This window comes from Boleophthalmus pectinirostris, unplaced genomic scaffold (assembly GCF_026225935.1).
Source record: "Boleophthalmus pectinirostris isolate CB_2022bp ecotype Guang Dong unplaced genomic scaffold, ASM2622593v1 HiC_scaffold_15, whole genome shotgun sequence".
Lineage (NCBI taxonomy): Eukaryota > Metazoa > Chordata > Actinopteri > Gobiiformes > Gobiidae > Boleophthalmus > Boleophthalmus pectinirostris.
In genome coordinates this window covers 5,895,168-5,906,558 of record NW_026571070.1, presented here as the reverse complement: position 1 = coordinate 5,906,558, position 11,391 = coordinate 5,895,168, and the positions used below count along the sequence as shown (strand labels likewise).

Here is an 11,391-nt window from a genome sequence, read left to right as displayed (position 1 = left end):
GTTCTAGAGAATCTCAAAACAGATATTTGTTTTCTTGGTGCCGATCTGAGCAATAAATACGATCAAGTAGTAATTAACAACACGTGTTTTCGTAGATCACCTGAACGCGCCATCGCCAAACTCTTGAAAAGACCTGATTTTTACCGTCTCAAGAACGTGGAAATCGAACCTGGCTTTTGCTGTATTGATGTGTGTACCAGACAGTGTTGGGAGTAACGCGTTATAAAAGTAACGAATTACAGTAATGCATTACTTTTTGCTGTAACGCAGTAATGTAAGGCATTACAGGGGAAAAAATAGTAATATTTTACTCGGTACAAATGTGAGTAACGCGCGTAACAATGTTTTTTTAACCTGGATTGAAGTGGTGGGTTTTTCTTCATACAAATTCGCTAAAATCACCTCGATATCAGCAGCGGTGAAACGCCGGAGATGCTCCTCGTAGACCTTCAGGTAACCGCGGGCGAAAGGACTGACAAAGAACTCCACGCTGTTTAGACCTGGTTTAGACCTGGGTCAGTTCTGGTTTAGACCTGGTTTACACTCGTCCCGCCCTCTATCGCAGTTCACTTTTCGCGGTCTCGCTGTTTCGCAGTTTTTTGGGGGGTTTTTTGTGCAATTTTGCATGCCCTTTTTTTACATTGTATGAATGAGTATTGCGTTCCTCCCGCTGCGTCCTGATTGGCTGAGGGACTCCTGTCTCCTGTACAGTACAGAATGTGTTCAGCTGCCAAATTTAAATACATGTTCAGTCTCTAGCAGTGTGATTCTGAAGTGCTGTACGGTTGCAAGTTTTCTCCCTGACGAAACCCACAACGTCGACGAAACGTTCTGCACCGACAAAGGCTCCTGCGCTCGCACCCAAAAGGCAGAGGAAGATGCAAACCATCACACAAAAAGTTGGACTTCAGGACACACTGAAGGAAGGTAGAAGTTACGCGCTGTAACAGACTCTTGCACCTGGCTCGGGTACCTGCAAATAGTTGCTGAAATCAGGGCCGCGAGCCCGAGCAGCAGGGTGACAGCCGCTCTTACCTCCGTGAGGTGCGGAGCAGAGCCGCTCCTTTCTCCTGCGGTCACCTTCGAGCCCGTCCCTACAGTGAGTCCTGTTTTAGTCCTAGTTCAGTTCTGGTTTAGTCCTGGTTTAGACCTGGTTTAGTCCTGGTTCAGTCCATATACAGCGCAAAAGTTATTTTGGTGAGAGTAACTTAAAGTAATGCAATAGTAATGTAATGCCTTACATTTTAAATGCAGTAATATTGTAATGTAACGAATTACTTTGAAATGACAGTAATAGGTAATAAATAACGCATTACAGTTTCAAAGTAACGAGCCCAACAGTGGTACCAGAGTCCTTCACTGGGTTGGGTACCAGGTTTTTGGCGGGTATGTGGGGGGCTAGTGATTAGACGCGGGAGGGTCAGGTGAATCAAACCAACGATGAACAGGAGAAAAATACCTGATGCGCGTCTAGGATGTCCGTTACCCTGGAAATAAACGCCATTTCCCCTTCTTCTTCTGAAAGGATGGACCAGACTGCGTGAGACTTTGGTGTTTTTATTACATAATAAATGTGCTCCTGGTTCAGTCCCGTTTTAGTCCTGGTGTAGTCCTGGTTTAGACCTGATTCAGTCCTGGTTCAGTCCTGGCGATCGGCTCGGTGGTTGTGGTGTGTATATATTTATAATCCACTAATGACATGGCATAGGTTTAGTCCTGATTTAGTCCTGGTTTAGTCCTAGTTTAGTCTTGGTTTGGACCTGGTTTAGTCCTGGTGACAGGCTTGGCGGTTGTGGCTTACATATATATTTATGCTAATGACACTGGTTTAGTCCTGGTTTTAGTCCTGGGTTCTGACCTGGTTCAGACCTGGTCTAGTCTTGGTCTATTGACCTGGTGTCGTCCTGGTCCTGGTCTAGTCCTGGTCTAGTCCTGGTGTAGTCCTGGCAATTGGTTCTGCAGTTTGCAGCACGTATATATTTATGATCCGCTTATGACTTGGCATAGGTTTAGACCTGGTCCAGTCCTGGTGTAGTCCTGATGATCGTTTGAGGTTGTGGCATATATATATATATTTATGCTAATGACATGTGGTTTAGACCTAGTTTAGACTTGGTTTAGACTTGGTTTAGACTTGGTTTAGACTTGGTTTAGACCTGGTTTAGACTTGGTTTAGACTTGGTTTAGACTTGGTTTAGACTGGTTTAGACCTTTTAGACTTTTAGACCTAGACTTTTTAGACTTGGTTTAGACTTGGTTTAGACTTGGTTTAGACTTAGACTTGTTTAGACTGGTTTAGACTTGGTTTAGACCTGGTTTAGACTTGGTTTAGACTTGGTTTAGACTTGGTTTAGACTTGGTTTAGACTTGGTTTAGACTTGGTTTAGACTTGGTTTAGACTTTTTAGACTTCTTGGTTTAGACCTAGACTTTTAGACTTGGTTTAGACTTGGTTTAGACTTGGTTTAGACCTGGTTTAGACTTGGTTCTGGTTTAGGTTTAGACTTGGTTTAGACCTTTTAGGTTTAGACTAGACTTGGTTTAGACTTGGTTTAGACTTGGTTTAGACTTTTAGACTTGGTTTAGACCTAGTTTAGACCTTGGTTTAGACTTTTTAGACTTGGTTTAGACCTGGTTTAGACTTGGTTTAGACTTGGTTTAGACTTGGTTTAGACCTTGGTTTAGACTTGGTTTAGACCTTGGTTTAGACTTTTTAGACTTGGTTTAGACTTGCTTGGTTTAGACTTGGTTTAGACTTGTTTAGACTTTTTTAGACTTGGTTTAGACTTGGTTTAGACTTGGTTTAGACCTGGTTTAGACCTAGTTTAGACCTGGTTCAGACCTGGCTCAGTCCTGGTTTAGACCCGATTTAGTCCTAGTTCAGTCCTGGTTTAGTCCTGGTCCAGTCCTGGTGTAGTCCTGCAGTCCGTAATGTTCCCAGCAATCCATCAAGCGGTGCGGCTTCGTAGTTTACCAAAGTCATATTGAAATATTTTGACAGATTTTTGAGCGCCGTGAACCACATAAAATCGGATCGAGGTCAATAACCACAACCAGAAAGGGCTTTAATTTTGCCTTACAATCCGAAAAATACGATAACTGTATTTTTAACTACTTATTTAGAATGAATTATTATCTTTTTTATTTTTTACTCTTTGTTATTATATTATATTGTGATGAGAGAGCAACTGTGTCCAAATAATTCCCCTTGTGGATCAATAAAGTTTGTCTAAGTCTAAAGTGTACATTCTAAACAAAACAAGAACACCGGGAAAAGTTCCGCGATGCATCTTTTTAATTCAGCTCTTAGATCCACTCGCGTCACTGAAAAACAAAGCACCGCAATTGTTTTGAGAATGAAGCGTAATTAACAACACTGTACTTCCCCGTGTCACCTGAACGCGTCGTCTCCGGTCGCTTCCACGGCGGCCTCTCGCTCGTACAGGTTGCCGTTAACGACAATCACAGTGGGCACCGCGAATGAGGCGTCTAATCAGCGCGGCTAATGCAGGGCTAATGAAACACCTTCGGAAACGCTGAGTGTGTGCTCCGCCGCTCCGCCGCGCCGCCATGTTTGCGCCTCTCGTCCGATAGAGATAAAAACAGGCTAATAACATCAGGCTAATCAGACTTAAACAGGATTTAAAGATATTGAAAAAGGGATTATTTTGAAAGACGGGGGTTTGGAGTTTCTCGAGGCGGTGCCGTTGTTGCCGGGAGAAAGAAAAGAAGAAATTACCTGAGATTACCTCATAACAATGGAAATAATGGAGAGACAATTTGTAGAGTTATAAATAAACACGACGGTTCTGTTTGTGTTTGTCCAAATGTGTTTCTAGTGTTTCTATGAACACAGTGCTCGTATAGACATTCTGACTGAACCAGGTCTGGACCAGGTCTAAATCAAATCTAAACCAGGTCTAAACCAGGACTGAACCAGGTCTAAATCAAATCTAAACCAGGACTGAACCAGGTCTGAACCAGGTCTAAACAAGGTCTAAACCAGGATTAAACTAGGTCTAAACCAGGACTGAACCCGGACTAAATCAGGTCTAAACCAGTAATGAACCAGGACTGGACTGGGTCTAAACTAGGTCTAAACCAGGTCTAAACCAGGACTGAGCCAGGACTGAACCAGCACTGAACCAGGTCTAAATCAGGTCTAAACTAGGACTGAACCAGGTCTAAACCAGTAATGAACCAGGACTGGACTGGGTCTAAACTAAGTCTAAACAAGATCTAAACCAGGTCTAAACCCAAACTGAACCAGCTCTAAACCAGGTCTAAACCAGGTCTAAACCAGGACTGAACCAGGTCTGAACCAGGTCTAAATCAGGTCTAAACTAGGACTGAACCAGGTCTAAACCAGTAATGAACCAGGACTGGACTGGGTCTAAACTAAGTCTAAACAAGATCTAAACCAGGTCTAAACCCAAACTGAATCAGGTCTAAACCAGGTCTAAACCAGGACTGAGCCAGGACGGAATCAGGACTAAACCAGGTCTAAACCAGGTCTAAACCCAAACTGAACCAGCTCTAAACCAGGTCTAAACCAGGACTGAACCAGGTCTGAACCAGGTCTAAACTAGAACTGAACCAGGTCTAAACCAGTAATGAACCAGGACTGAACTGGGTCTAAACTAGGTCTAAACCAGGTCTAAACTGGTACTGAACCGTGACTGAACCTGGACTGAACCAGGTCTAAATCAGGTCTAAACCAGGACTGAACCAGGTCTAAACCAGGTCTAAACCAGGTCTAAACAATTATAATGATAACAGTTATTATTATGAGTAATGGTTCAGTTTGGGAACAAAATGCAGAATCATTTACTTGTTCTTTATTTGTGTTTTTATTAAGAAAACAATTTGTTTTAACATTATACAAACAGAAAAATAAATAAATAAATGCAAAGTGCTGCTTGGTAATACTAATAAATTAAATCAAATATTCTCAAAATATTATAAAAAAATAATAATTCATTGTAAACAGTAAACAAAACTTTTCAAAGTAAAGTAATTAAAGAGCAGCACTAACAGCTCTGTGGTCCAGTGAGGTGCATTTGGTTTTCCGAATTTTTTTGTTATTAGGTTCTTTTTTCAGACTTTGTTTTCATACCTGACAGTAAGACAGTAAAAAAAAAAGAACCTAATAACATATACGAACAGTTCCAGCATGAAGTTTTACTCAATTTTCATAGTTTTGACCAGAAAAAAACAATTTGGGTGAAGCTGAGATTTCGTGCTGTTGAAAGGCGAGAGTGAGGCGACGACCGTAGTTTTACGAGGATTCACGTGGTTCGGAGGGACGTAGTCAAGGCAGTAGGGGGCAATTGTCGTCAAGGTGACCGCCCTAACTATAAAGCGCTGTGGGAAACACTGACACCCCGATCACGGACGAGTTCTCTGGTGAATATTAAAGGTTGTATAGAGGATTTTCCAAGGAACGAGAAATCCAGCGACTGTTTGTCCTTTTTCAAATGTTGCGCATGCGTGAAACCACCCCCCCTCCCCTACAGCTCCTACGTAGAAACGCCTCCTCCCGCCTCCTCTTTACGCCAGAAACAGGTTTGTTTACAGCCGGTGCGCTGCACATAACTTGTAAACAACTAACTACAGTGTTGGTTAGGCAAGACGGAGAAGTGAGGAGCAGGGAGAAGAGAGAGGAGAGAGGAGAGGGGAGAGGGGAGCGGAGATTCCGTGCCCAGGAAATGAGGAGCAGGGGGAAGAGCGGAACGGGCAGCGGGGAGAGGAGCAGGAAAGGGGTGCAGAGAAGAGTGCGCGGAGATTCAGTGCGAATGAACTAGCTACAACACGCAGCAGCAAGCGGACTCTTTCTTTGCCTTGAAAATTACGTTTTCAGACATAGGATATCGCTTTCGTGTCCTGAAAAACGTTTGTCTAGCTCTTGGAAATAAAGTACGTTTTCATAATAAGCAGAAGTTTCCTGTCCAGGAGTAATTTGTGGACCAGTGCGTCAGTCTTTAGACCCTGCGTCTGCTTCAGTTGCGCCATCGCTGGAATGAATCTTCAAGAATCACCTTAGTTTGGCTTCGCTGCTTTTCCCCTTGTCTTCTTCTTTCAGCGACCTCAAAAACGGACTTTCTTTTGAAGCTAACTGCTCCTGGATTCTTGTCGCCATTGCAACAAACTTTGTGCGAACTGCGAGGAAGATATAGGTCAAAAAAAGCCGCTAAGAACTGTTGCGTTGGTGGAGTAAACAGCGTCTTGCGTCTGTGGACTGCGTGACAGACGTACGTAAACCACGTACCGGCGGCGCGCAGGCAAGTCAGTTACGCTAGAAACGTAGGGAGTTTGATTGACAGCCTGTCAGCTCACAGATAACGAGGCAGTGTCGTTATCTATTGGCAAATGTTTAGCCCCACCACGTCCAGAGTTGATTAATTTTTATTCTCTTTTTTTTGGTCATCATAATTACAAGGCTACTGCACCTCTATAATGCTATCATTGACAATTTGAAACAAAAAAAAATCCTCCATACAACCTTTAAAGAGTTGAGCCTTTCGTGAAGCTGCACATGTTGTGGTGGAATGTAAACACACATAAATTGCGCAAATTCACTCCGAACCAAACGTCCTGTACCGAAACTGTTCAGCACAAATACCTGTACCGTTACACCCCTAATATTAACAATAAAATTTAGTTTTTAGTATCCATCCATAAAAACTATACAAAATACGACCAATACCAAAAGCTTGAATGTCTTATGTTTACATATAATAAATATAATAAATGTGTCTTGTGATGGTGCTGTGTGTGTCGTGCATCAGTCCGTCTCATGATCTGAGCTTGACTAAAGGCTCCAGATTAAAGTTCACCTCCAAATAGAAAACAGACAAATAAATAAAAAGAAAAGTGTGAGTGAAAAAAGGTGATTCTCTCTGATTTGACACAGTCTGTAGTAATCACTTAAGCACAAACAGCACCTCTCCTCTCCACTCGCTCCTCTCGCATTTTCTCTTTGCTCTTCTCCTCCTCTCCCCTCTTCTTCTCCTCCTCCTCTTCACTCTTCTTCTCTTTTTGTCTTTTTCTCTGCCCTCTTCTATTTCTCTCTCTCTCTCCTCCTTTGACCACTCCCCTCTGCTCCACTCTCTTCCCTCTCCACTCCTAACTCCTGCCTTCTCAACCCTCTTCGCTTCCTCTCCTCCAGTCTTCTCTCTTCCTCTCCTCCTCTCTCTTTCTGCTCCAGTCTTCTCTCCTCTCTCTCTCTCTCTCCTGAAGTCTTATCTCTCTTCCTCTGCTCCCCTCTTCTCCTCTTCCTCTCTCTTTCTCCTTCAGTCTTCTCTCTCCTCCTCCAGTCTTCTTTCTCCTCCTCTCTCGCTCTGTTTCAATCTTCTCTCTCCTCCTCTCTCTGTTCGTCTTCTCTCTCTTCTCCATTCTCTGCTCCAGTCTTTTCTTCTCTCTCCTTCTCTCTCTGCTCCAGTCTTTTCTTCTCTCTCCTTCTCTCTCTGTTCCAGTCTTCTCTTCTCTCTCTCCTCCTCTCACTGTTCCAGTCTTTTCTTCTCTCTTCTCCTCTCTCTGCTCCAGTCTTTCCTTCTCTCTCCTCCTCTCTCTGTTCCAGTCTTCTCTTCTCTCTCCGCTTCTCTCTGTTCCAGTCTTCTCTTCTCTCTCCGCTTCTCTCTGTTCCAGTCTTCTCTCTCCGCTTCTCTCTGTTCCAGTCTTCTCTTCTCTCTCCTCTTCTCTCTGTTCCAGTCTTCTCTTCTCTCTCCTCTTCTCTCTGCTCCAGTGTTTTCTTCTCTCTCCTCTTCTCTGCTCCAGTGTTTTCTTCTCTCTCCTCTTCTCTCTGCTCCAGTCTTCTCTTCTCTCTCCTCTTCTCTCTGCTCCAGTCTTCTCTCTCCTCCTCTCTCTGCTCCAGTCTTCTCTCTCCTCCTCTCTCTGCTCCAGTCTTCTCTCTCTCTCTTCTCCTCTCTCTGCTCCAGTCTTTCCTTCTCTCTCCTCCTCTCTCTGCTCCAGTCTTCTCTCTCTCTCTTCTTCTCCTCTCTCTGCTCCAGTCTTTCCTTCTCTCTCCTCCTCTCTCTGCTCCAGTCTTTCCTTCTCTCTCCTCCTCTCTCTGCTCCAGTCTTCTCTTCTCTCTCTCCTCTTCTCTCTCCTCTTCTCTCTGCTCCAGTCTTCTCTCTCCTCCTCTCTCTGCTCCAGTCTTCTCTCTCCTCTTCTCTCTGCTCTAGTCTTCTTTCTCCTCCTCTCTCCTCTCCTCCAGTCTTCTCTCTCTCCATCTGTTTCAATCTTTTCTCTCCTCCTCTCTCTTTTCTCTCCTCCTCTCTCTTTTCTCTCCTCCTCTCTCCTCCTCTCCTCTTTCCCTCTCTCCTCCAGTTTTCTCTCTCTCCCCTCCTTTCTGCTCCAGTTTTCTCTCTCTCCTCCTCTCTCTCTCTGTTTAAATCTTTTCTCTTCTGCTCTCTCTCCTTCTCTCTCTCTCTGTTCCAGTCTTCTCTCTCTTCTCTCTCTCTCTCTCACTGCTCCAGTCTCTCTCTTCCTCTCCTCGCTCTCTCTCTTTCAAGCCTCTCTCTCCTCCTCTCTCCTCCAGTTTTCTCTCTCCTCCTCTTTCTCTCTGCTCCTCTTCATCCCCGTTTGATTCGCTCACCCTCCCTCTTCCTCTCCACTTTTACTTCTCCATCCTCCATACTTCTTCCTTCTCTCTCTTTCCTCTCCTCCTCAGGTGTCGGCGAGCTGAGGCCGTGTTCGTTTTTTTTCCGCGGCAGAGTCCGAGGGCCGTGTGGTCAGACTCTGGCACAGGTCTGCTCCAAGAGAAAAAAAAAGAAGAAAAAAAAGAAGAAAAGAAGTAGAGAGGAAGAGCACATTAAACATACAGGAGAGAGGGGCTTATGGGCAACTAAACTGAAAAAAAAAAGAAGAAAAAAAAAGAGAGAAAGGAAATAAAACATGATCCAGATTGATTAAAGGTGAACAGTCTAACTTGTGTTCAATGTTTCACAGTGCGGCATTAAACACACTGCATTTATTTAATTACAGCTGTTTTTTGTCGCCGTAACATCTCCACGGAAACGTTAGGTTCCGTAAAGGTTCCGTAGTGCAGCTTTAAAACGACTTGAATCTTCATCTTGATTATAAAGTAAGTAGTCGATGTGCCTGGATTATTATTCACTTTTTTTTTTTTTTTTTAAATACAGGACGTTTCATTTCCAGACAAATTATTTGCCAGTGGGTTGGTACAATTTTATTTAAAACTTTGGCAAAGTGAAATTATCTCGAAAAAGTTAAAATTTCATCTAAGTAATTCTGAACTTCCCTCAGGATCAACACAGTATCTCTCTCCTCTCTCTCTCCTCTCTCTCTCTCTCTGTCTCTTCTTTTCCCCCTCAGTCTCTCTCTCTCCTTCTTTCCGTCTCTCTCTCCTTTCTACCTTTGCCTGTCTCTCTCTCATCCCTCTCTCTATCTGTATCTATCTATCTCTGGCTCTCCTTCTCCCTCTCCATCTGTCTGTCTCTCTCCTCCTTTCTGTCTCTGTCTTTGGCTCTTTCTTTGGCTCTCTCCTTCTATCTGTCTCTCTTCTGGCTCATTCTTTCTCTCTCTCTCTCTCTGCCCATCTCTCTCCTTTCTGTCTCTCTCTTCTGCCTATTTCTTCCTGTCACTGTCTCTCTCTTACCTGCTTTCTATCTCTCTTTCTCTCTCCTCCTTTCTGTCTCTCTCATCTAGCTCTTTATCTCTCCCTCCTTTTTGTCTCTCTTCTGGCTCATTCTTTCTCTCTCCATGTCTCTCTCTCTCTCTCCCTCTCTCTCTTACCTATTCTCTCTCTCTCCCTTGTCTCTCTTCTGGTTCTTTCTTTCTCTTTGTCTCTATCTGTCTCCATTTCTCTCTCTCTCTCTTACCTTCTCTCTCTCTCTCTCTCTCTCTCTCTCTCTCTCCCTCTGTCTCTCTCCTCTCTCTGTCTCTTCTTTTCCCCCTCAGTCTCTCTCTCTCTCTCTCTCTCTCCTTCTTTCCGTCTCTCTCTCCTTTCTACCTCTGCCTGTCTCTCTCTCATCCCTCTCTCTATCTGTATCTATCTCTGTCTCTCTCTGTCTCTCCTTCTCCCTCTCCATCTGTCTGTCTCTCTCCTCCTTTCTGTCTCTGTCTTTGGCTCTTTCTTTGTCTCTCTCCTTCTATCTGTCTCTCTTCTGGCTCATTCTTTCTCTCTCCCTGTCTCTATCTGTCTCCACTTCTCTCTCTCTCTCTCTCTGCCCATCTCTCTCCTTTCTGTCTCTCTCTTCTGCCTATTTCTTCCTGTCACTGTCTCTCTCTTACCTGCTTTCTATCTCTCTTTCTCTCTCCTCCTTTCTGTCTCTCTCATCTAGCTCTTTATCTCTCCCTCCTTTTTGTCTCTCTTCTGGCTCATTCTTTCTCTCTCCATGTCTCTCTCTCTCTCTCCCTCTCTCTCTTACCTATTCTCTCTCTCTCCCTCTCTCTCTCTCCTTCTGTCTCTCTTCTGGTTCTTTCTTTCTCTTTGTCTCTATCTGTCTCCATTTCTCTCTCTTTCCTTCTCTCTCTCTCTTACCTACTCTCTCTTACCTTCTCTCTCTCTCTCTTTCTCTCTCTCTCCCTCTGTCTCTCTCCTCTCTCTGTCTCTTCTTTTCCCCCTCAGTCTCTCTCTCTCTCTCTCCTTCTTTCCGTCTCTCTCTCCTTTCTACCTCTGCCTGTCTCTCTCTCATCCCTCTCTCTATCTGTATCTATCTCTGTCTCTCTGTGTCTCTCCTTCTCCCTCTCCTCCTTTCTGTCTCTGTCTTTGGCTCTTTCTTTGTCTCTCTCCTTCTATCTGTCTCTCTTCTGGCTCATTCTTTCTCTCTCTCTCTCTCTGCCCATCTCTCTCCTTTCTGTCTCTCTCTTCTGCCTATTTCTTCCTGTCACTGTCTCTCTCTTACCTGCTTTCTATCTCTCTTTCTCTCTCCTCCTTTCTGTCTGTCTCATCTAGCTCTTTATCTCTCCCTCCTTTTTTGTCTCTCTTCTGGCTCATTCTTTCTCTCTCCATGTCTCTCTCTCTCTCTCTCTCCTCTCTCTCTCTCTTACCTATTTCTCTCTCTCTCCCTCTCTCTCTCTCCTTCTGTCTCTCTTCTGGTTCTTTCTTTCTCTTTGTCTCTATCTGTCTCCATTTCTCTCTCTGCCTCTCTCTCTCTCTCACCTACTCTCTCTCTCTCTCTCTTTCCTTCTCTCTCTCTCTTACCTACTCTCTCTCTCTTACCTTCTCTCTCTCTCTCTTTCTCTCTCTCTCCCTCTGTCTCTCTCCTCTCTCTGTCTCTTCTTTTCCCCCTCAGTCTCTCTCTCTCTGTCTGTCTCTCTCTCTCCTTCTTTCCGTCTCTCTCTCCTTTCTACCTCTGCCTGTCTCTCTCTCATCCCTCTCTCTATCTCTATCTATCTCTGTCTCTCTCTGTCTCTCCTTCTCCCTCTC

The 11,391-nt window shown here is 44.3% G+C and overlaps 1 protein-coding gene across 1 annotated transcript in view; it reads right to left on the bottom strand.

Moving 5' to 3' along the window:
* Nucleotides 1-9,960, bottom strand: part of LOC129408182 (putative uncharacterized protein DDB_G0271982) — a gene marked incomplete at its 5' end in the record, with an annotated part of 15,364 nt that extends 5,404 nt beyond the window's left edge. The window contains 2 exons of the mRNA XM_055151241.1: nucleotides 7,973-8,053; nucleotides 9,850-9,960. Coding sequence (XP_055007216.1) covers nucleotides 7,973-8,053; nucleotides 9,850-9,960 — 192 coding nt within the window. The remainder of the gene's footprint in view (nucleotides 1-7,972; nucleotides 8,054-9,849) is intronic.
* Nucleotides 9,961-11,391: the final 1,431 nt, after the last annotated feature.